Source organism: Salvia hispanica, chromosome 4 (genome assembly GCF_029641045.1).
Source record: "Salvia hispanica isolate PSC_SH4W2 chromosome 4, Shi_PSC_v1, whole genome shotgun sequence".
NCBI classification, from domain to species: domain Eukaryota; kingdom Viridiplantae; phylum Streptophyta; class Magnoliopsida; order Lamiales; family Lamiaceae; genus Salvia; species Salvia hispanica.
In genome coordinates, this window is record NC_142695.1 from 3,968,844 (window position 1) to 3,995,115 (window position 26,272).

A 26,272-nucleotide genomic window follows, 5' to 3' on the forward strand; every position below is an offset into this window, starting at 1 on the left:
AAACAAGTTTCAAAGAATTCCCCAGTTTAGTATTAGGAGTCTAGGATTCCCTACTTAATCTAAAAATGATGTCCATGCTCCATAGTATATTTGGGCCATATATGTGTCTTTGTCAGTACATGTGTTGTTTATAAAATAAATAAATACTATACTAAATAAAATAGTGCCCAAATTATTAAACAGTGCATATTGCATCTGAGCAGTAATCCACAAACCTTTCCAATTAAGTTAATTAACTGATGACTAACTTGATATGTTGGGATTCTTGGTCAGGATTTTCAATATGTGTTCATTTCCCCAATATCAAATTATACAATTTGCACAACTAATCTTTTTTATAATCTAGTATTATAATATGTGTTTATTATATAAAAAAACAAATATTACTATTATATATATACTATACAAAAAGTATCATCGATTATGTAAAAATATCATTATATATAGGAGCATGATTCCTACTCATCACATATATACAATCCAAAAGAGAATTATTATTATAAAAAAGCATTACTGATGTATATGTAATTAAGGACTATGATTTCTAATCATATGGGGATAAAATTCTACAATTTTTTAGAAATACTGGGAAAAATACTAATTGAAAACAAATGCTTATTTTCTTTTCATTCTATTTCATGCTTATATACAATGCAAAAGAGAAGTATTACTTATATAAAAAGCATTATTGATGCAAATAATTAAGGACTATGAACTCTGATCATATTGAGTAAATATAAATACGGGGTGGTGTTTTATAATTTATATGAAGTGAATCATGTTATTAATATTATATTGATGGTATATTAAGAAAAAAAATTATCCTAATGATTCCGAGGCGTGCATAAAAATGATTTAAATTATGCATCCAATTAATTATTGTATTTTCAAGCTAAATTTGACAAATGAATCAAATAGTTAAAAAATGGTCAACCCTCAATCAATACTGTTGATTCAATAGTCTTTAAATGTTGCAACATAATATATTTAAAGATATCTTGAATTAATTGATGAAATAAGTTTGGTCAAGCCATTGTTAAAAAGTCGTATTTCAAGTATTTCATCTGAACTACCCTAGAGTCCCAGCGATACTAATTAAATATATATGTAAGTTTGGTTGAGTAATAAATAGCCATAATTTGTTAAAAATAAAAATAAAAATAAAAAATAAAAAATAACTCCACGAATGTGCATTAATGTCCAATTATAGGGACCCTTTGTGTAGTACAAAATTTACTACCTCATTCACATCATAATATTAATATCATTTTCACGAATTATGACCTGTAATTCTGCATCATCAAGTTTATAAATAAAATATTAAATTATACTATATGGAGTACAATTTTAATTTTCTCAATAGTCTCATCCCTATATGAAGCAATGTCTCTTGATGATGCTTAATACATTAATTTATTAAAATAAAAAGATTAAAAATTTGTTAGTACTAGTACTATTTTTTTTAAAACTAAATGAAATTAATGAAATTTACTTGTTTAATTGGAAGAAATGTTGTCAGGCTTTTTTAATGGCCCAATATTCTTCTTGGGATTGTTGGAAAAGACTTCCTCTTCTCCTATATATACTGCCCTCTCCTCTCCCTCTAAACCTACACTTTCATCTCTCTCTCTCTCTCTCTCTCTCTCTCATGTTTATATTTATAATAATTTCTCTCTCATTTATTTTGGAGAAACCCTATTTAGGGTTGAAGAAATGAATGATCCTCCTCTTATTCTTCCACAGCTTTCTTGAACTGCGCAGAACTGTACGTCCTCGCACCGGAGGCGATGCGATCTTATGCGGTTCAATAAAGCTGTGGGAAGATACGGCGAGGCTCTGATTGCATGATTGATTCCTCTGCTCTTCTTTTCTCTACAATCCCTCCTTTTTCTTCCAAGATTGAATCTTTGCAATAAAATTAAATAGATCTGCTGACACCCTTTTGCTCTCTAATTGCTGTTGATTTGATTTTAACAATTGGTGATTCTTGATTTTGTTTGAATTGAGATAAAAAAGGGTTCTTGAATTTGATGTTTTCGGTGAACCACACAAGAAGGATAAGAGGGAATAAGAAAAGATCTGTGGCTGTTTTGTTTGAGATCTTTACTTCAAATTAATAATTACATAATTAAAGGAGTGAGGGGTTGTTTTTGGTACCTGTGATTGGTGAGGATTGACAATACTTTCATTGTTAACCTTTAATTTTTTATTCGATTTATAAGTTGGTGATGACGTGGAATAGCAAAAAGAAAATTTCATATCTATTATATTGTGTGCAAATGCAAAGAATTGAGGTTTTTTATACATTAATGAGTAAAATTATAATTTCACCAACCAAACTTTAAAAACAGGCCATTCTTGGGATTTAGAGCATCTAATTACAATAGTGATGAAAATGATGGACCACAAGAAAAAATGATGAAATGCAGGCCAATAAAAGAGGTATGTATGGGATGGAAATGGCAAAGCATGTTGCTGAAAATGGGGATGAATTTGTAACTGTGAGGTAGATGCAGCTTTACCAATGGTGATTTCACCTTGGTTAAGGGGTAAAAACTAGAAAAGTCAAAATGTTTGCAGAAGAAAACCAAACAAGTTGGAGAAAACTAGGTTGCCACCCCAGACCCCCACACAGGGTAAAAAGACATTCTAGTACCATCAAAACTACAATCTTGTTTTGTCTGATTAGGGCCCTAATGCCTCAAGATCAGATCCTAATGTTCCTCTTTCATTTCTTGGGATAATCACACATTAATTTATTCTTAGTGGGATCTTATCATATTAGTATAATTCATGTGGTAACTCTCTTTTCTTTACAGCTAGGAAATTATTCAATCAGTTAGTGCTTTCTTTGCTTTCTTCTTTCTGCTTTAATTCATGTGTGTGTGTTTGTGTGAGGTGAAAGATCAATTTATTTGGGCAAGGATGAATAATGTATGAATTTTATTTAAAGAAATTTGTTTATGTATAGATGTATAATCAGAAAGCATATCTTGTTTTTCTATTCAAAGGGTAAGAATTTCTGCTTTTGATTATAAAGATGAGAGGTGAAAGGTTGATCTGCCTCAGCCTCTTTGTCCATTTATGGTGGGAGAAGCTATTGAAAGTGGAAATTGAGAGACAAGAAAAAAGTTGTGATATGCCTGTCTTGTATCAATTCCAGTAACAAATCAAAACCCTTTTTGCCATATTTAATTGCTAAATCATTCAAAATCAAATCTCATTTTGCTACCACACACTAATTAATTGGTGCTAATACAAATCTCTCCCTCTCTCTCTCATAATTGCGTTGTGAGTTGGCAATTGATTTTCCCCTTTGATCACGGATGTTGCTCCCTTCCTGATTCATGAGTTTCCTACTAAGTAAACTAGCTATACTCAATGCCCCTATTAAAACTCCATCTCCGGTGCGTTCGCTCGGGACTATTGAGTGCCGATCTCATGACTTAGAGATTGCGTGTTGAGATTCCAATCATGCACTTTGGAGCAAGAGCATTAATTAACTTCCTATGCAACGTTCTCGCAATTTTGAGTGTCGGTCTCGTGGCTAAGGTGTCACGTGTTTGAATTTCACCCGTGTCTTTTGGGATGAGTGCTCTGATCACACCAATTAATTCATTGAAAGTTAAATAAATTCACATTATATGTTGGAATTATGTATGGTTAAGCATAAATTGCATATGACTTGGTGTCTTTTTTATTCAATAATGACAATTAATAGTACTATTAACACCAAATATGAGATGTAAAGACCCTTAATAGTTTAGACAGTTGGTGCTCATATTCAAAAGCACCTATCACATTAGAAGAAATACCATATGAATTTTTGTATTTTAACATTTGTATTTTTGGTGTGGGGGGGTGAAAAGGAACATGCAGTGGGGAGACATGAGAAGACTTTTTAGTGTCACGACATTTTATACAAATACAATGAGTTTGAGCAAAATATTTGTATAGCCCAAATATGGCAATGCGTTTTTTCACACAATAATGCTACACTCTCTCTGTATTTTCTAAAGCGGACGACATCTATAATCTAATAAATTGAATAAATATATGCATATTAACATTATTAACCATCATGCTACACTTTTCATTTCGAATAGGAAATAAAATCATCGATTCCATTGCTTGATTTAAAATTTCCATCTATCCTTGCACTATTTCATCTTTTAGTTTTTGGAGTTGTTTCTATTTATTTTGTAGGTCTATTAATACTATTTAGTTTTCCATATATATTTTTAACTTTTTTGGGTATTTTTTAATACAGTACAATATTTATCTATTATTGTTTCTAATTTTTGGGATTTTTTAAACTAATCTTGGTTTATTACAAGGTGGGTTTTATTTTTTGAATTTTTGCTAAGGGTGCATTTCAAATCATTTCCAAGTTCCCACATTTTATGCTTAATCTTTAATCAGGCTTTATCTCTTAATCCTTTTAGACTATTTACACATATTTTTAGTGACAGAACTATATAAACAATAAATATTGTGTCACTACTCACTAGGTCTCACATACTATTTCACATCTATACATACGTACTAGTTACTATAGATTATATTTCTTGTTTTAATTGGATAGGTTTGATTACTATACACTTACTCCGTATTAACTTGTTACAGATTTTAAGATAACTAATCAGTAGTTCTTTGTTGTAACTGTGTAGACTTATAATTATTTTAGTACTCCATGGTGGTGTTTGGTTTCCAAGATAAAATAATATCAAGATACAATATAGGATTGAGTTGTGAGATTATTTTAGTCATAGGGGGTTAGCTATGACTAATTTTCCCATGATTATCCATCTAGGATTGAGTTTTGGGGTTGAATATCATGAACCAAACACACTACAAATTTGATCCCGAATACAATCTTGCAAACCGAACAAGCCCTATATATATACTATATAGTTATCCTATGCAGATTATAGGGACAACTTATGGTTACATGACATCATCTTGATTTCAGCCCAGAAAGTTATTCCCTAGATTAAATTAGGGCAAAAATACAACACAAAATTGATTGAGTACGTAAATCTGTATCTTTCTAGCAACATGTGTATATACTATTACAACTATTAGAAATAGATTACATATAAACTTACTGCGTGTGATTTAATGTACTCCATATTATCAGATTTAAAAAGATGCATTTCTGAATCTATTATCAATCAAAGAACATCTCAAATAAAAATATTCGATTAAGCTGCTTTGTTTTTCTATGCATATTTATATTGCTAGACATATTTCATTCAGCAGCAAATAACTGAAATCATTGATGAAACAGGGTATGCCTCATACCAAATATTATTGGCATGATATGATGAAGCAAACTGTGTTTAATTTATGCCTTGATTTCAAAAATTCATACTCAGTAAGCCGTGAAATATCCGTTCCACCGTGAAATGTCTGTCTCCGTCACCGCCAAAAAGTGGAATCTAACTATTATTATTAAACTGGGTCTATAAACCAATCATTTACCGAACATCCATTTATGTATGGAAACTGAGTCTATAAACCAATAATTTGGCCATAAATGTATAAAAAGGCCTGAATAATATATGTAGTCAGATCTAAGTAGCTAATGTGACAGCATAATTGGATTCATCCAAATATACTTACCTACTTCACGTGCTACCATTAACTATAAAATTAATGAACCATTTAAGATCCAATGGTGATTAATTGCTCTGAATAATGCTCAATTTTGGAGAAGAAATTGATGCATAATTTGCTAATTAGTGCCACTCATAATTTGGGTAGGTGTGATGTAGTTGAGAGATGCAATATGCATTGATAGCTTTGTCACCACCATGAATGTGTGTTTTGCCAGCTGAGCAAGAAGTTGTTACATGGAATCACAAAATAAGCCCAATTTTAGCAGAAGCTGACAAAGGGTTTTACCTCTTTCACCCAAATGTATGTTCATTTCAGTGTGTGTGTGCGTGAGAGAGAGAGAGAGAATAAGAGAGGAGGGAGAACAAAAAGCAAACGATGAACTGTCAATTATTGAAGATAAAGAAACGAATGGAATCTTGTCTGCAACATCTTTCAGTTTATTTTTTTCACCATTCTCACTGACAAAGCAGTAAAAAGTTTTTTGAAAAAGAGAGCATTTTCTTCCAACAGTGGTAACTAAATTAACCGTGGAATGATTTTCCATTGTAATAAAAAAAAAAAAAAAACCGTTAAATCACCACATTTTCTTGAAAATAAGAAAGAGTACTGGATGAAGAGATGAAAATTTACCATGGATCCGAGCACGGGTGAAAAAACCGAGCAATCTGCAGCTAGGTAGCGCAGGAGAGGGCCCTTCGTAAAAAAAGTCCGGAATTACCATATTTTCCCACAGTTTTCTTGAACTTATTTACCATGATGTGTTGAGGGGATCAAGATTTCAAGAGGAACCAAGTTCAAGAAAGCTGTGGAAAAGCATGGAAAGGACTTGGTGATATGATTAGGTTTTGATGAGGAAAGAGTGTTTCTAGTTGCTATATATAAACCAGAGAAATTGGAGACAGTTAAAAAAAATGGGGAAGAGAGAGTTTTACTGAGGAAGGTAATGAGTTAGGTTGTTGCCCATACATGTATACATACAAAGATGTGTGAGATGGACCACCCTAGCACATTCACTGTGTGTTGAGTGTGTGTGTTTTTGTGGCTTTATAGAGTTTAGAGAGGGAACAAAGTAGGGTTCAGTCAGACAAGGCCAATTTTCTCCACTAGCTTGCTTTATCATCCAAGTGATATGTGGGGTTCCTACCCAAGTTAAGAAATTTTGTAAGTAGAATGTTAGTACTACTATCATTTTTCATTTTGAAAAAGATACTATTAGTTTTCACTCCGATATAAATACAGTTCATTGTATAGATATACTTTACCAGTCCAGAAAGAGGTGCAATATTAAAGACGACATGAGTTTTGATGAAATGTTAGGTTTATATTTGGTTGGTGGAGAAAGTGTCGCGTCAAGGGCAAATAGTGAGTTAAGATAGTGGACCGTGAGTGTTATTTTCGTAAATCAAGTGTACTGCGAAAGGGCATGTAGGGAGGATTGAAAAAAAAAAATTACACTCTCTTCAAAAAATGGGTACATTTGTATAACGAATTCACTACATGAAAATTTGCGCTCGATATAAATACAACTCAAATAGGTACTTCACCCGTCCGCAGTGAATTAGCTAGATACATTTATATGACCAATTCACTATATAAATTTCACTAGATATCAACACAACCATTAAAAAAACATAGTTTATCAACTGATTTTTCAGTCGGTAAACATCAAAATTTTGTCGGTAATCATGATTATCAACGGGTTATTGACGGATCAATCATGTCAGTAATAATTCGGTGTAAATAGAAACTTCACCCGTCGACAAATAGTGTGTTGAGATAGTGGACCATGAGTAGTTATTTCGTAGATAAAGAGTAACGTGAATCGGTTAGGATTGCTCAGGAAGGAAAAATCTCATATGGACGAATGAAGTATTTATATACTGGTAACAAATTGTAAGTTATACAATTACTCATCATAGTATTTATTGATTTTATGAAATACAATCCCAACATTACAAAATATGGATGTAATAAAAGGAAGTAGATCGATGGAAAAATCATCCCATTTCCCCATCACATGGAAGCATGTGGGCATGCATAATCTTGGCACTAATTTATTTGGGCAAAAAGGGTATGGGGTGGTTTATGGCCCCCCAAATTCATGGGTGTTTTTGTGCATCATACATACTAATATATATTATCTTTGCTAAAAATAAGTGGGAGTGAGGTAGATGATGACAAAAATACTTCTTACATCTTCTTCTGAAGTTCTTTCTGTGTACACACGTTCATCTCTTTGTTTGCTTAGTACCCAATGTTGACGTGACAACTGGTCACACTACTACGGTAAAAAAAAAATACTACTCCATATAAATGTGGTGTGTGTCTGTGTTTAATTTTATGTTTTACATGTGGGTTTATTTGTTTTCATGCTTTTGTAGATATGTACTAGTTGAGATTGCATCGTGAGAGAATAATTTTTGGGCCTTCAATAATGGGGTAGGATCGTTTACGGAGGATGTGTTTAGCTAGAATATTGAAATAAATTACAAGAATATCTAAATCAAAATATCACTATGTATACCAAATGTAAAGGAGTATTAATTAATTAATTGATTGGGACCCTAGTCCTCTTTTTCAGTTTTATTTGTTTGTTCATGTTCACATTTTGCTTCGATTAGATATAGCAAGATAATTAACTTAAGATATGATTTTTGGACCCATTATCATAGATAAACATTTTACTATCCCACAAAATTTATGGACTAGTTAAATGACTGAAATAGAGGATTTTCGGGTTGAGGTATCAGGGATGAACGATGCAACATCTCACAAAATTTATAAGATAGTTAAATATCATCGGAGTAGTAGATTTTGGGTCGGGTTTATGCGGGCTTTTTCTTTTACTCGAGTTTCTGGTCAAAACTGTGATTAAGACTCTCTTGATAGCTAAAAAAAACATAGATAAAAACCTTTTACTTGACATACTCCAACAAACCAAACCAATAAATATTTTTAATAGTTTTAGTTTACACTATAGAAATGAGTTTTTACATTACCTCATCTCTCTTCTATCAAGTGGAAATGTTGTAGGTATATGACAAATGATAATTTTGACTCATTTGAATATTTGATCTTCTTGAATTGATATATTAGTGTAAAGGGTGGGCCAACGTAATTAACGCAAATGAAGGAGTAGTATTATTTACTTCCTGTCAATGGATTAATTACTTGTTTTTTGATTAATGAGTATGTTTTTCAGCACTTGCTAGAATAATGATTATAAAACTTGTTAGGTTCATTTAAGAAATTAATAAATAAGAGTGCAAATTTGTCAATGAACTAATTAACAAATCGTACTAAAATTTTCAACATTAATCCCTAGAACTAAATGTGCTAATTATGTGTGCAATTAAGCATCCCTCTTAATATTAATGTGTTTTGATTTTCGTTATTTCTATTCATCAACTTGGCTTAAATAAACGAGGGTCCAACCAAGTTTGCTACGTCTATCACTGTAAGAGCAACTCCAAGGGAGAGGGTAAATGGAGAGGTAAAGAGAAATAACTACCATTTTTACCTCTTCTTCATAAAATTTCATGCTCCAAGGGAAAGGGTATTTGAGGAGGTATTATACCTTCTTTTATTTTGAGGAGGTATCTTTACCTCTTCTTGATAGAAAAGGTATAAAGTTAGTTATTTTATTTGCTTTTTGAATTTACCTTCTTTCCTTGGAGTCCATTACTTTTTAAAAAGGTATAATAACCTTTTTGAGGAGGTAAATGAGAAATATACCTTCTCAATATACCTTTCCCCCTTGGAGATGCTCTAAGAGTTTCTGGTCCCCAGTGGGTGCGGACTTTCCATAGCTTCCCAACGGACTTCACAAAAATACCTCATGTCACATCATAAGGACTTTCCATAGCCTTCCCAGCACTGCCACGTCATAAGGACTTCTCATAGCCTTCCCTGCACAGTGGCGGACATCTCATAGCCTTCCCGCGCGGACTTCTCGTAATAAAAAAATTCACAAATTCACCAAATTAAACAATTTACAGAATTAATTAAACAATTCACAAATTCACAGTGGCGGACATCCCACAGCGGCGGACGTCCCGCCGCCTTCGCCACGGATGTCGCTCAATCGCCGCGGAACTCCCGTGTCCGCATGGGACGTTCGTCCGCCTCGGACGTCGGGCACGCCGGTCCGACGCCCAGCGGACGGCCGCCGCTGATGATGCTCTTGCAAATAAGATTGTTCGGTTACTATTTATGATTAATTAAAGATTATCTAATTTTAATTTTTGTCTAGTTAGTAGTATTTTTTTATCAAAAGTTTGGGTCATGATAATATATCTGGATCCGACTGCATAAATTATAATATCTAGATTATATTGAATATCATAATCATTCATTATCTTCATTTCTGTACTAAATTTAATTTTAGATAAATATCTTTTTAAATTAGCATTTGTGTTCCTATCACCATTGTAAAACTTTATCGAATGAATTCTAGTGTTCTTCGATTTAGAAATGAGTAATGGAGGCTCAACAACCAATAGCTAAGTGTATTGATGTTGCAGCACCACATATATAATTAACTATTGGGGTATCAAAATTATAAAAATCTAACATAAGGTACAAAATGAATTTTAAACCTATAATTGGACCACTTATATAGTTAGGTTAGCTGACAATCTGTATACTGAGAGGCTGGCTACAGTTATTAACATTGTACGTGCCCGAATTGCCGCAAAAGCATGTCTTCTCTTATATTTTGTGTTATATTCTTCTGTCCCAACTCTTATTTTATTTTTAATTATTCTAAACTATCTAGTTGCTCATGAACTCAGACTTCAGAATCATTTCCATCTCTTAGGATCGGATATCCATGATTCGATATTTTAATCTCATTATAGTCACAACTTGTTTTTTTAATTAATTGTTACATTAATAAATCACATTTTAACCATAATTATAAAATTTTAGTCAAAATTCAATTTGTTACTACCTTATCTTCGGGACAGCTTTGTGCTTCGGAGGTGAGACATTCGATGGTCCTCGTTTGCAGCATGATCCCAGAGTAGTGGGTTCGCTTCTCACACATCCACAAAGAGGAAACCGTGCAACTGCCTTTCTTGGAGGTAGAGGGCCTAAACCTCTATCTTACTATTTATGATTTCCGTTCATCGGCTCTATATTTGAAGACGTTTGTTAGGATGGAGCAGATGAGTTATCATAATTTCTGTTTTCGTCATAGAGATGGATGAGGTCTTATTAGTTGTTAGGATGCAAAATCCTACCTTTCATCCACGTGCAACCAACTCTCTGAGTGTTAGAAGAAACCGTTCCACGTGTAAATCCATGAGTGTCATGTTCTATCCATTCCGCTCTGCTTGCGGGAGTGGCATGGTGTGGTTATTGCAAGAAAGCATTATCCTATTAGTTTGCTAATGATCAAAAGATACAAACATCACCCTATTTCATATCAGAGTATCTAAGAACGTATATCAGCCCTCTCATTAGCTATTGATAGCATGTTGAGGACCGTGTATGTGCAAAGTGATGTTGTATTTTCTCAGTTGCGAAAAATCATTGGAGCACTTGTTGACTTGCGAAGGGACTCTGTGGTCTTAATCGGTCTAAAAAAGGCAAGTCCATATGAATCATTAACATGACACAAACTCAAGTGACTTTGGAGGGTGACTCCATATTATAAACCCTCAAACCTTAGACCATTTTCATACAACTTGCACATATGTAAACATTACAATGCAACGGTAAATCAAGACCCACTCGTTATTCAAACACACGTGCATTCCAACATCAACCACGAGCCTACGATACGTAACAACACAAAGATTACACAAAAATTCATTTTCTAGCTACATACTAACAACAAATAGTTCTTCTCCGAGCATTGTAGTCATATTAATCCACTTTGGTTAACATAACCACAAAAACAAATGACAACTTTGTGGAGAACTTTATCACACCTACAAATAAATGACAAAATCTTTTGTTAACAACACAAATTTGAATCTATTACATATTCCCAAATCCTCAGCCTATTTATCGTCCACCTTATAAAACACACCCTTATTGTTAGCGACTGATTTGTGTTCACTTCAGAAAATTGACTATTTGCATGTTCTTAGGTTTGTATTCATTTTGCTTTTGTTGATAGTGTACATGTAATTTCTTCTTTCTAAGAACCAAGAGAAATCGCGAGTTTTGAGATTTTTGGTAGGATTAGCGGATCACGAAACCCGTTTTATTAGTCGGATGAGATGCATTGTAATGAGGACGCATGCTTATATGACTATTTTAGCACCCGAGAAGAATAGGCTCACGATAGTGGCTGATCTACATAGCGACGTAGGCTGCTTTGACTGACACCAAGATTCATCCTCTTAAATAAAAAACTCTAGATCCCACATTGTTTGCCTTCACTGAATCGTTTGCCTTCACTGAATCACAACCACGTGACAACCACATCGCCGCTAGATCATTATCTATTTTTCAGCAGATTTGAATCGTTTCGTTTGCCTTCACTGAATCACAGCCACGAGACAACCACATCGCCGCTAGATCATTATCTATTTTTCAGCAGACTTGAATCGTTTCGTTTGATTGTCTTATCATGTCAAGTTCATATCATTATCAAATTGTTGTCGTGTCGCATCAACACAAATAAGATCGCATCATTAACAAGTCGTGTGTAAATTTGAATAAAGAAGATTAGGGTTGTGTTTGGATTGTTAATTTCAATTTAACCTTTAAGAGTTAGTAGGTCATAAATCCAATAATATTTCAATCAGCATCATTTGTAAGCTATTATTTCAATAATATGACCATTAAAGAAAATAGGATTCACTATTCTATGAGAACAAGTAATCGTGGAATGAATTTGTTGAGTATTAATGAAATTTAAAGTTAGATAAAGTGGCTCGATTTATCTTTCTAGATTTTCTCACTCCATCCCCAATTTGCTCAATCCATCTCTGCCTCCACACTCTCTCTCACTCAAAATCAACGCATCGCAAATCGCAATCGATACATACATCCACACTTTTCTCAATTCAAAACCATGTTTGTGTATGTATATCTCCCTCTCGCAACCTCCTGAAGCCCGCATTCATCGCTAGGGTTTAGTCGTTTCCAGCTCAGGCGCACTCCGACTTCAATTTCGAATTCGCAGCCGAATTCAGCAGTAGTGATTGAGGGTTTTTCACTCAGCTAGGGTTTGCTCATCGATCTGCGTGCCAATGGATTCCCCCTCAGCGTCAGTGGTATTGAATACTAGGGACGGATCGCCGTCCGCGGCGGTGGGTGAGGACGACGGTGCTCTGTTCGCGGAGGGTCTTGCTAAGGAGGCTGCTGTGCTTTTTCAGAGTGGAAAGTTCGCGGATTGTTTGAAAATTTTGAATCAGCTATTGCAGAAGAAGGAAAATGATCCGAAGGTTAATTACATTCTTGTGATTCTTCTAAGTTGTAGATTTTAGATGAAATGATTATCGCCTGACTGCTTGGGTTTGGGTTAACCTTCTGATTGCTTGAGTTTAGTTTTAAAATTTTCTTTATTAAAGAATGGGTTCGGTGCACTTAATTGATAGGAAATTCCTGTTCCCTTTGGTTAACTGAAGTCGATTTGAGAATGGAGGAGAAACCTTTTTCTTAATGGCACTAATAATTCGTATTGAATAGCCTGTTGTTCAAACTGTGGTAGCTCACCAGCTATCTTGTACTTTTGATAGTGGATTGCTGAATTTTATAAGAAATTATTGGAACACTTCTACCTGGAGATCATATGAAAAAGGAGTCCTGAGTTTGCTTTTAACAGATTAAGAAATAAAGTATAACCAAAATTCCAGTTTGTATTATGTGCATTTGTATTTTCTTTTGTTATTTGCTATCTAATTTCGTTATTACATTTTAGGTGTGTCATAATGTTGCCATTGTGGAGAGCTTACAAGATGGATGCTCAGATCCTAGAAGGCTTATCAAAGCACTCGAAAAGATCAAGGTTTGTGTTTAAATGACACTTTCCACCATCCTCCTTGGTCCCTACAAAGTGCATGGGATCACTTGTGCTAAGGTCTTTGTTACATGAAGCGTGAGTGAAACTGACACTTCAGTCAGATGAAATCAGCATTTCTTTGTCTATTAATTTGGTAGCCATTAGTTAAACAAAGTGGGTTTGATTCACTCCTACCAGAATAAGTATGGTGTGGAAATTTCCCATATTGAAATGTACTGAAAATTCAGTTGGTATTGTCATACACACAAAACACGCCGTGCAATCTGGGGTTTGAAGTCCGTATTCAATAGTTAGAGACTTGGATGAAATGATTAGCCTGCATGCATGAGTTAAAGGCTCCAGCCATGTGACTTTCTGTATTTGGCTAGTCACCTTAAGTCTTATACAGTTATACCGCAGTGGTAGTGCTACAGAGAATTAGATGTTTGCCTGGTTGCTGTTTTTTGACCTGATAGAAGTTTGGTTACACATGCTACTCACTTCAATTGGACAAGCTGACTTCCTATGCTGGATATGGGGAGTGGGTGGGTTGGTGGATGTCTTTGTTGATATATTACTTCAGGGATGATATTTCATGGTTGCAACTTGCAACACTTTTTTTATGATATGTGATGGATGTGGTCAGGTGCCGAGATGTGAATTATATGGATGATTGATATGTTACTGGTCACCCTATATATATTTATGGATACTGGTGCGTTAGTTCATGCATGCTCTATTCTGAGTGATTTTGCTGGAATACTTATGTAAACATGAAAATGCACCCAACAGGGTGTTTCATCTGTCTATGTATTATACGCTTTGCATTTGTTTGTGGTGCTTAGATTGTCTTATCTTGCAAGAATATCATGTCAATTTATCAGAATTTATGTATGTGTGCTAAATTTAACAAAAATCACTTGTTACAATGTTCTACTATTATTCTATATAAAGTCCTGTGCTGCAGAATTTGCATTTTGCCATACTGGACACAATAACTCATCTTTTTAAACTTGTTACAGATCGTCATCTTCTCATATTGCAATAGGCGGTTTGGTCCCTTCTATATGGTGTTTTACTATAAATATAGAAGTTACCTCCATATTTTGGTTTTTATAATTTTATCCTTGTTCTTTTTTCTTTTTTCTTTTATCCTTGTTCTATTTACTTCTTTTATCTCCAATTGATTTTGTTTTGCCCTTAATTTAGGAACAAAGTGAAGAACTTGCTTGTGCATCTGGAGAACAAGAGGTTTCCAGCAACAATGGAAGTGAACACACTTCCAGCATTAGAGGAAATAATACTCCCCGGCATCCTATTTCGTCAATTGTGTACAATGATGGATTAGATACCTCAGTGGCAACTTTCAACATAGTATGTCTATGTTTATACTTCATATTGGCATTTTCTTGTTCCTTGAAGTTTAGGTTGCTTTAATTTCACCTATCCATCCATGGATCTGACTGCAGGCAGTCATCTGGTACCATCTTCATGAATACGCAAGATCGTTCTCATATTTGGACACTTTGTATCAGACCATTGAACCTATTGACGAGGTAGCACTTGTAAACTTATTGCAATTATCATATCTTGATGGCTTTTTTTTCTCCTGGTTAAGTTTTATGTTACCACATGCAGGGGACAGCTCTCCGTATATGTCTTTTACTGCTTGACGTCGCGTTACTTTCTCATAATGCATCAAGATCTTCCGTAAGTTTATCTACATTGAATTGAATGTGAACTCTCTATAAATGGTACAAACGTATTAATAAATAGTTTCAGTTTTTAAGATTAAAGGGGAATAAGCAACAAGCTGTGTTCTATGGCCGAGTGTTCTTTGATTTTGGAAAAAATGAATTAAAAAACAGAAATAGTCTTAATCAATTAATGTTTCATTTTTAGTTCAGAATTTTGTGCTTAATTATACATGTGTATATATGATTAGGCATTTCATTGATCTCAATTTGAAACCTATGTTACCTAACCCTTCATGGAAAATATTTAAGGTTAAAGGAATTTAGTTCGACCCTAAATCTTGCAATTCAACTTACTGACTGACTGTGAGAAATGCTCTGTATTTTATTGAACTTAATGCTTAATCATTTGATGTGCTGAAATTTGTTAAATGTAGTTGAAATGCCAAATGTAGCAACGGGCTGTAATGCTATGCTTTTAAACATCAGAATTTTCAAGTTTGTATAAACTAAAGTCTCTTAGATAGGGTTGTTCCTGTTGACCGCAAAGAAACCTAATATGTCTTATAAGTATATTAGCTGAGTTCTAGCTAGCTATTAAAACAAAAGTTACTGTTGGTATATCTGCATGATAAACTGGTTTTTTTTCCTTTAAAAATTGCTCTATCTGTGCATGCATGTATCTTTTAGTTGTTTCTTTCAAATTTCAATTTTAAAGTGCATCATTATGTTTTGCTTTATATCCAGCATCTTTTCAGGATATTGTTCATGGACATGGAGACTGTATTTTGTGGTTGGAAGATGCATATGAAAACATTTCTACATGCATTGTTGGGAAATGATAGTATATTTTTTAGGACAATTTTTTCTCTGTAGATGTTTCGAACATTGTTTAGATGTCTCTGAAGGTGCAATATAAGTGGAAAGATGCTTGTGTTTTTCTTACATCATCTGTCTATGAGCCCAGCAACTAGTATCTCCTACAACACTTAGTAAATGCCTGTTTTAATATTATGTATCTGCCTCTGATGTTTCTTGCAGTAATGCTGCAGTTGTTTTAAAACTTATAATCATGGATCAAAGATTCCCGAATATATGTTACTGAATTTAAGAACAGCTATGCCTATGAAACAATTGATTGTTTGTAGGTAGAGATAGAGGCCAAATGTAAACGTAGCTCTCTTGTTACAAGATTCTTTCCCTTTCCTTTCTGATGCTGAGGAATACTTACACTGTGATTGAATGGTGCTTAATGGAGGAGGAACATCTTATGAGCTGATGGCTTTACCAGTTGGAAATTCTTTGTTTGCAATATATGGCTATATGATAATTTGAATCTGCATGGTTAGATTATTTTTGTTTGGCCAATCTGCTTTTTTGTGCTGTATGGATAAGCCTTTAATTTAAGTTACTTTTTTGTGTAAATATCTGTGATGAGAATGCAGTATTTTTTATAAGAGAGGTGTAAGACATGCAGTCTGCCTCCTGATTTGTCAGTTTTCTGCAAAGTATGAATTCTTTTGGTTGAACTGGGATTTACCTTTTTAAATGGCACTTTCTCCCTTGGTTGAGCTGTCTTATTCGATACTCGTCTTTGCAACTTGATTGTGAGTAAGTAGGATTTTTTGTTTTTTTTTCCAGGATGTGATAAGCTACATAGAAAGGATTTTTTTTGTCAGTAGTCCGGGCAATCAAGCAGATAATGGATCCTCGGCACACCAGCAACCTCTATTAGTTTCAAAATCTACGTCACTTCCCAACAATTTGACCCTTCATGATGGTTCTCACCATGATTCTACTCCAGATGATTCCTTAACCAGAACATTATCAGAGGAAGCACTTGAAGATGAACCTTTGCCTGTACTATCCTCTCTTGACATAAGTGGACAGAATCTTCAAAGACCTGGCATTGTCTCTGCTAATGATCTTCAAAGAATCCAACCAGAGGGTTCAATATCAACTGCTGATTTAAGGCTTAAGTTACACCTTTACAAGGTTCGCTTTCTGCTCCTGACCAGGAACCTGAAAGCAGCCAAGCGCGAGGTGAAGATGGCTATGAATCTGGCTCGTGGCAAAGATTATCCCCTGGCTCTCTACCTAAAGTCACAGCTTGAATATGCTCGTGGAAATCACCGGAAAGCAATCAAGCTGTTGATGGCATCAAGTAACAGCATCGAGATGGGAATCTCTAGCATGTACTACAATGATCTCGGCTGCATCTACTACCGGCTGGGTAAGCATCATACATCAGGAGTACTTTTTTCCAAAGCCTTAAGTAATAGCTCAGCTGTGCGGAAGGAGAAGCCTCCAAATCTTCTCACTTTGTCTCAGGATAAATCCCTCCTGATTACGTATAATTGTGGTATTCAATCATTGGCCTGTGGCAGACCCTTTCATGCAGCTCGTTGTTTTCAAATGGCAAGCCTTATCTTCTATAACAGACCTCTTCTGTGGCTAAGAATTGCTGAGTGCTGTTTGATGGCCCTAGACAAGGGACTGACAAAGTCTTCCTCTGCATCTGCGATTTCTGAGGTTGGAGTCAATGTCATTGGCAAGGGGAAATGGCGACAACTTGCTCTAAGATACGGTCCATCCAATGGCCATGGAACATATGTTGGAATGAACAGTTCAGTTAAAGGTGATGGCAAACAGCCTGATCTCTCGATGGCTCTTGCCTGGCAGTCTCTTGTCAATGCTTTGTTCTTATTAGATTATTCGGAAGTATTCAAGGCTGATAAGGCTCCTGTTTCTGAGGAAAAAGAGTCGGGAGAGGCACCTTTATCGCAGAGTTCAAATCTCAAGAATGCCACTGGCGGTGATCCCAAAGCAGCTACTGGCTCAAGTCAAGCTATTGCCAATGGTGAAGCGAAAGAGCACAAGGGTGGACAAAATCTGTCTGGCACATTGGCCAACTCCATCCTTGATTACGAACATATTCGCATGAAGGAGAACCTGATGATAAGACAAGCTGTGCTGGCTGATTTAGCATATGTAGAGCTGGCACTAGGAGATCCTTTGAAAGCCCTTTCAACAGCAAGATCTTTACTAGAACTTCCTGACTGCTCAAAGATGTACATATTCTTAGGCACCATATACGCTGCAGAGGCTTTATGCCTGTTAAATAGGCCAAATGAAGCTGCTGAGCATTTGCTGGTGTACATGCCTGACGGTAACAATGTCAAGCTTCCATATAGCCAAGAGGACTGTGAGAACTGGACAGTGGAAAAAGTGTCCGACACTGAAGAGTCAAATGGTGGCACAACACCCGTTGTTACTCCTCTCTCAACGGCAGATGAATCCCTAGCCCCGGTGTTTTCCAGCCCTGAGGAAGCTCGGGGACTGTTTTGTGCAAATTTTGCTGCCAATTTTGCGCTGCTGGGAGACTTTGAGCAGGCTCAACGATTTCTAACCATGGCATTTTCTGATATACCAAATAGTCCCCAAGCTATTCTTACTGCAATTTATGTTGATATAAAGCGCGGTAACACTCATGATGCTCTTGTCAAGTTGAGACAGCACAGTGGAGTTAGATTTGTTCCTGGGAATCTGACGTTGAACGGAAGCTGTTGATGGGGTTGTATTTGTTGTTTTCGATTCGTTGTCGAATCAGGTAGCAGGTAAGTTTTGAGGATCCTTGGAATAGGGATTTGTACCATATATATAGTTCGAATTCAGCAAATAAGTATGTTATATTTTTTTTCCGATTTCTGAGTCGTCGTCTGGTAGAGTTTAGCCATGGTGGTGGGTGGCTTAGTTGGTCCGATGCAAGATCCTGCTTGATAGAGTTGAAGGTGTAGTTTTGTTGATTCATAGTGATGTGCTTTTAGAGGTAGATTTGGGTGCCTTAGAGTAACACAGAGAGAAATGACTCGAGCTCTTAATTTGGAAATGAATATGCAGAAACATTCTTACATAGATGCATGCTGCTATTTGCAGACTTTTTTATACCATAGCTTCTCTGATATTGGGTGGATTTTTATTTATTTTATCAACATCTTTATATACTGAAAATGTGATGATACTGATACAAGTAATTAAAAGTGGATAGTTGTGGTGATGATTAACCTTGATTATGGTGTTGGTTCATGTTTGTAGCAAAGAAGCCTTTAACTAAGATAGCTATAAACTACTCCCGTTCGCGAATAGGGTCCTGTTTTTCTATTTTACTCCTTCCGTGAATAGGAGTCTTGGTTTACTTTTATCATATAGGGTAATAGAGTTCCATATTCCACTAATATTTCATTTAAAACTAATACTAAGTGAGACTCATATTTCATCCATTTTTCTTCACCCACTTTTTATAACATTTCGTAAAACTTGTGCCGCCAAGAAATAGGACTTGTGATTGCGGACTAAGGGAGTAACTCCTTAGAATATGCATGGGTCTGGTAAGTGACACGTTTAAGATGGAAAAGGGCCAGATGGCTTGAAAACAAAAGAAATCATCATACACCTCCTCTCTATCATAAACATTAGCAACATTGAACGAAGAAAGTGAGAAGTAAAGAAAAATGTCAGGATCGACGATGGAGCCGCACGACAAGATGAGGGCGCGCGACGTGAGCAAAGTGGCGAGAGGCGAGCAAGCCCCTCGCCCCCCTCAGCGCACCCCCAACGTCTCGCGCCCCCCGCCCCCTTCCTCCACCACAACCCCTGAGGAGAAGGAGGCAGAGAGCACGTCCAGCCAGAGGCGGCGTTGCTACGAGACATACCACGAGTACCAGAGGTGCGTGGAGGAAAAGGGCGGTGGCGCGGAAGCTTGCAAGAAACTGGCTGACCACTATAAATCAACCTGTCCTGATTGGGTACCGAACACTCCCTTCGTCTAATTTAGTGGAACATTTCTTATTCGTCACGAGAATTTATGCAGTTTAATAATATTTTTGTTTTAGAAAATGTCTCAATTAAAAAGCGACCTTAGAAAAGGAAAATGTATCATTTAAATGAGACCGATTGCATACTTTCAAACCTTTTCTTATGTTTGTTTCAACCACACTGCAGATTGGGAGCTGGAGTATTAAGTAAAAGTATTGGCGGACGAATCGAAAAGGAAATTAATGTCTCGTAATGAGGGATGGAGGGAGTAATTAGTAGTGTTGGTGTTGCCTCAAAAATTAGCTTCACCTCCTTCATGTTAGTAATACATATGTGTTGGGGTGCAATCAAATGTCCCTACTTCTCTATCTTTTCAGTTTATTAGTTTCCTGGTATATATATTATCAAGAGTGGCAAGTCGACTTAAATTTTGAATTTCTTTTGTGACTCGAATTTTTTTTGCACCGATGTCCAATAATATATCGGAATTGTGTCCGGTCAAAGAAGTTTAATCTGACTATATGAATGATAAAGAATTTAATTTTGTGAAATTAAACCATAAGAGATCGATCTACGTAAATTATAATTGTAGTACATTCAATTTCTTTGAAATCGGTTTCCAATGAATAACATATATATGTAAAATCGTCGTACATTCTATTTCTTTGAAATCGATTTCCAATGAATAACATATATATGTAAAATCGTCGTACATTCTATTTCTTTAAATAGATTTTATTACTTAAGTACTTAGTAAAATATTCCATCAAAATTTGTAATACAAGTGATGAGCCTGTATACATGAGAAACTCAAAAGTAAATGAGGAACTGAAAAAAAATTTGAATCCAAAATACATTGAATGTATATTTAGTTAGTTTTCTGGAAAATCTAAAATAAACTTTGATTACTATATGTAATTATCTATTTAGTTAGAAATACTTAATATTATTTTAATAAAATATAATACTCCCTCCGTCCATAAAAAATAGAGTACAATTACTATTTTTAACCATTCACAAAAAATAGAGCACATTTTTTCAACAAATAATAACTATACACATTATTCTATTAACACTACTTCTCACTTACTTTTTCTCATCTCTCTTACTTTTTTATTTTTCCTTGTCATCTTACTTTATCAATTCTACAGTAAAACCATTGCCATACACAAATTGCTCTATTTTTTTTTTTTTTGGACGGATGGAGTATTTTTTAGAAAACCATATACTAGTAGTATATAGTACTCCCTATAGTAGTATCAAACAATTAATTTTGATATTCCGACCTTTAGGTTTCAAAGAAATTATTTTGGTCCGAAATTTGAAATTAAAGAGAACGAAAATATTATCTGAAGATACAAAGAATCTTATTCAATTTTATGTACAATTCAAAGAATCTATCTCTAAAATAAAATCGAGTAAATTTTTAGAATTTTGTAAATCTGAAAAGTTAAGCAAACAGATTTTATGAATTTATATAAATGGACCACACGGCGGTCTTGTATTAAATTTTAATTTGGAAATAACATTGAAAAATTATTACACTACTAAACTAGGAATTCTTCAATTCTAAGGAATAAAGTGATATCTGAACACATTTATTTATATGGAGTACAAATTTAAAAGTGACAACTCGAAATAAAAAGTGTGGGAAAGTACTATATATTTTAGTCATAATAATCATAATAATATTTTCCCCAAAAAGTATTTTAAAAATAATATTATTTTAATTAATATTGTTGATTACATGCTAAGCAGTTGGCACATGGTTCTCCTCCGATTTCAAAAAACAGGTTAATGCTGCTTTGAATTTCTCTCCGCACCGTTTCCATTGAAAGATCTTCAACCTAAATCACGCACTTCAAATTTCGCATCGATTTAGGCTTTTGTCTTCACATCGCAATTCAGAGCCAGCTCCAATCGCCGCGAAGGTCAGAATTCAGATTATCGCATTGATTAGGGTTTTTTGCTCGTTTTTCGATCGGGACATTTTATGCGCGCCACACTCTGCGTTTGTTTTATGATTAGTTAGGTTGGAATTTGAGTGATTGTTGAATTTTACATTTCACGGAGTAGTTTGAATTTGGGGACTTGTTTAATTATTGTTGAAAAAAATTAAAATTTTCCTTCCATTTCTGTTTGATCCTTGTGGTATCTCTAGTTGCTTCTTCTTCCTGTGTTTATACCGTTTCAAATAAGTGATATTAGCTCAATCGTTGCTCTTACTCGGTTTTGTGTTTTGTGGATGAGTTTTAATTTTTTTAATTTTTTTTATCTGGAGTGAGTGGTCGTGTATCGAATTTGTTGTTGAAATTTACTTTGGCTGGTCGTTTGTTTCTTTGTAATTGTTGCGGAAGGATATGAACAGTGACTTGGTAGTTGAAATTATGGTTTATTGTATAGCAGGGGATGGCTGCAGATCCGAACAACGATGTTAAAGAGTTTACCTCAGCGACAGATGCTGAGGTAACAACAAAACCGGTGAAGAAGAAGAAAGGAGTGTTATCAAGATTGTGGGGTGCGATATTAAGATTACATCGGGATGATTTTGAAAAGAGATTGCAATATATATCCAAAGAAGAAGCCACTATTCTTTCGAGAATTGCAAGACGTTCAAATAGCTGGCGGAGAATGACTAGGAACCTGATATTATTCTCACTTCTTCTTGAGGTAATTGGTTTTATTTGTTATGGTTATCAGTGTTATGGTACCACTGGGGGGGATTGTCTGGTTTGGAATTCTTCTATTGTTTGGGGTTGAGGTGGATTCGTTGCTGGCGGTCTGTTATTATAATTCCTATGTTCTTTCATTCTAACTGGCAGTCTATAATTATAATTCCTATGACTTATAATGGACTCTGCATAACTTCTCAGGCAATTGCATTAGGTTATGCTATCATGACCACTAAATCTTTAGACTTGGACTGGAAAATAAGGGCATTGCGAGTCTTACCAGTCTTTCTGCTTCCAGCATTAGCTTCCATTACTTACTTCACTCTTAGAAGCTTCACAAGGATGTGTAAGCGTTTTACTGCTCTTTTCTCCCGGCATCTTTCTCTTTGTGTGTGTTTGCTTGCGTGTATGTGTGTTAGTATTTTCAGCTTTTGTTCTATGCTTGTTGGAAGTAAAATGGAAGTGTCCCATTTCAGATATCTGTAAATGTGTCCTACTGCTACATGTTAATATTTACAATGGCGTTATCGGCATGATTCTGGTAGACACCTGTTATAATAGTCTAGCTAATTGCAATAGTTGGCTTAAAGATTTACCATTGTATAATTGTTAATGGTTCAAGATTTCATTTGATGTGGTGGTCAGTTTAAGATTGGACAATAGCTTGTAGTTTAGGACTGTTGACCTATGGGTATGGTTGACCTATGGGTATGGTTGACCTATGTGCTTGCTTTTTTCAGTAAGAGGAATATATGTATGGTTTGTATGGAGTCATTGGCTAGGATGGCCTATTCCCTATTTTGTGTAAAACATACAAAATGCTCATCAGGTTGTGATGGATTACCAACTTGAGATTTATGCGGGATTAAACTAAAGCTCCCTGCATATCGTTTGGCTTAAGTAGCTTATGGTTTCTACTTTCCTCAATGATTAAACCTAGACACTTCAGGGTGCTATAAATCAAATTAACACCCTGATCCTTATGTTGATTTAGCTACAGTTCCAGGTCTGGTTTCAGCTTTTTCTGGTGCCCTGGCCACTATTACTATTTTGTAGAAACTCTTGCCTCTGTTATAAATAATCTGTTATTTAGATTTCACGCTTCACTTATCACTGATAGTGCTTCTACTTTAGTTTTCAAATGAGTATTACAAGCAAAAGTAATGTTGATATGATGTGCCTTTATTTACTGTTCTACATCGGTAAATCTTACAGTTGATCAGAAAGACAAAAAAACACTTGAAAAGCTTCGAGCTGAGAGGCAAGCAAAATTAGATGAACTGAAAGAGAAGACGAATTATTATACTACTCAACAGCTGATACAGGTAGGGTGACAGTATGCTGATTTCTTAAACTTTGTTCACATAATCTGGGAGTTAATTAAAGCTCAGTTATATAAATGGACTGCATATCCATCTCCAATACTATCTCTTCACATATGTGTTCCATCATCGTATAAATTCTTCAATGCAGAGGTACGACACTGATCCAGCTGCCAAGGCTGCCGCTGCCACAGTGCTGGCGTCCAAGTTGAGTGCAGATTCTGGTCTGAAACTATACATGGAAGATGAGTCTAATCAGATTGTTTCTACTGGAAGGGACAATGACACGGAAGTTGCAAGAACTAGTGGACTACGACATAGGAAACCATCCGCTAGGAATACCAGTACGGAAAATGCATCCACAGCCCATACCGGGGAAGAGATGTCCTACCATGGTGAACTTGATGGCACCATGACACCCCAGCAACACCAGATGGCTGTACAGCATTACACTCAAACAGGTTCAACGCACGATGGGGGATGGATTGCTCGATTCGCTGCTTTACTCGTGGGAGAGGATCCGGCACAGTCATATGCACTAATATGTGGAAACTGCCACATGCACAATGGTAAACAGCAACCACTTTTGTCTTTGCATGTACATATCATCTAGATTGAATCAATGTGGTATTGTATAACGAGCAATCTTTTGCATTCCTACATTCAGGTCTGGCAAGGAAAGAAGATTATCCATTTGTTACTTACTACTGCCCACATTGCCAAGCCTTGAACCAACCAAGGCACTCCGAGCACGGCTCTGGTTTAACCACACGTACGACCTCTGGTTTGACCACACGTACGACCTCTGGTTTGACCACACGTTCAACCTCACCTACTGCAGCCTCCCCGGTTAAGGAGGAGGCAGATGTAGTACCAAATGCAGGTGGTTCAGTAGGGGGTACAGTTGCTACAAGCGGGGACGATGTGACTGCAGCAGATGCGACTTCCGGAAGCTGAATTTCAGATGAGTCTAAGCCCTCACTTAATGTGGATTTATATACATGAAGGCTGTTCAGGAACTATTTCACCAAAGCAAGAGGTTACCTTATTTTTCTCTCTTATATAACTAAGCATGTTGTAAACGTAATTTGAGTTGTGCAGAATTATATACTGTACATTTTTGTTACCCGAGTCTGTGAAATGTCATCTTGAGACAACTATTTCTGCAAATGGGCGATCGAGAGTACAATTTTTTGCTAATTTTTCGTTTGCTTTATCGATACGTATAAGAGGTTTTCTATTTTTAGTGTTTCGTCCGTCTCAAGTTAATCGTTTCATATTTTTTAGGGGACATCCCAAACTAAAAAGGTCATTTCATCCAAAATTCATAATGTTAAACTTCTATTATATTCTCTGTGACTTTATTATCTACAATTAATTATTTTATTTTCTTTAATTAATTAATTAATTAAACACCATTTTCTTAAATTTTCTTGGCAAAATAACTGTCTTGATTAACTTGGGATGATACGAGTGTATATTTATTATATATTCTGCTGAAGGACAACGATAATGTGATAAATTCACCCATTTTTATTTTTATTTTTAAATTGATTACTTTAATTGGATGCATTTTGATTTGAATTCGATTTTTATTTTATTGAATTATATTAGTTGTGATGGTTTCAATATTGTCAATGATGTTACATGAATTCTAATAAATTGTTTGAGAGTGCGTATTTTACTTAACTTTATGATAATTTCTCTTTTTCCATTTCATAAAATTTGTAACAAGTCAAAGTGAAGTATTTAATCTTGAAACTGTATTTTGTGGACGTAGGGTAATAACGAGGGACATAATTAAGAGAACATTGTGGGGCTAAAAAAAGAATGAGTTGACAGTTTATTGGACACCTAAAAATAGCAAATTGGTTCAATAGATCACGGATGAATAGAAGAAAGAGTAATAATCTATAGTATACTATTTACATGAAGTAAAAAATTTATTTAAAGTTGATTCATAGTATTTTCAATTATTGCAATTAAGACCCAAATTTATAAATTGTTGAAATCTTTAACGTGAATTCGAACTTTAACTCAATTTTGTATTGCAGGTTCAAATTTTCTAGTAGAAAAAGAAAAGAATAAAATGGAAAAAGAAAATCGAAAGCGTAATATTAGGCACCACACATGGTGAAGGGGCAACGACAAAGTATATATACCCCATGCATGTCTGACAATACTGAT

General features: G+C 35.2%; 3 protein-coding genes across 4 annotated transcripts; all 3 read left to right on the top strand.

Annotated features, from left to right (window-relative positions):
• The first annotated feature begins 12,517 nt into the window (after positions 1-12,517).
• LOC125193882 (uncharacterized) lies at positions 12,518-19,221 on the top strand. The gene is made up of 6 exons (XM_048091816.2): positions 12,518-13,025; positions 13,502-13,588; positions 14,792-14,956; positions 15,052-15,138; positions 15,221-15,292; positions 16,918-19,221. The coding sequence occupies exons 1-6, from the start codon at positions 12,831-12,833 to the stop codon at positions 18,844-18,846; spliced, it is 2,535 nt and encodes an 844-aa protein (XP_047947773.2). The 5' UTR covers positions 12,518-12,830; the 3' UTR covers positions 18,847-19,221.
• Positions 19,222-19,732: 511 nt separating this feature from the next.
• Positions 19,733-20,527, top strand: LOC125193883 (Cytochrome c oxidase, subunit Vib family protein). Its single transcript, XM_048091818.2, has 2 exons — positions 19,733-20,081; positions 20,278-20,527. The coding sequence occupies exons 1-2, from the start codon at positions 19,788-19,790 to the stop codon at positions 20,299-20,301; spliced, it is 318 nt and encodes a 105-aa protein (XP_047947775.1). The 5' UTR covers positions 19,733-19,787; the 3' UTR covers positions 20,302-20,527.
• A 1,316-nt stretch (positions 20,528-21,843) lies between these two features.
• LOC125191886 (uncharacterized protein At2g24330-like) lies at positions 21,844-25,285 on the top strand. Of its 2 annotated transcripts, none has more exons than XM_089069839.1 (6): positions 21,844-22,022; positions 22,495-22,761; positions 22,965-23,109; positions 23,979-24,088; positions 24,237-24,654; positions 24,753-25,285. In XM_089069839.1, the coding sequence occupies exons 2-6, from the start codon at positions 22,501-22,503 to the stop codon at positions 25,040-25,042; spliced, it is 1,224 nt and encodes a 407-aa protein (XP_088925965.1). In that variant the 5' UTR covers positions 21,844-22,022; positions 22,495-22,500; the 3' UTR covers positions 25,043-25,285. The 2 variants fall into 2 exon arrangements, with proteins under 2 accessions (XP_088925965.1, XP_047945271.2); XM_048089314.2 differs by having other exon boundaries at positions 22,498-22,761.
• The last annotated feature ends 987 nt before the right edge of the window (positions 25,286-26,272 follow it).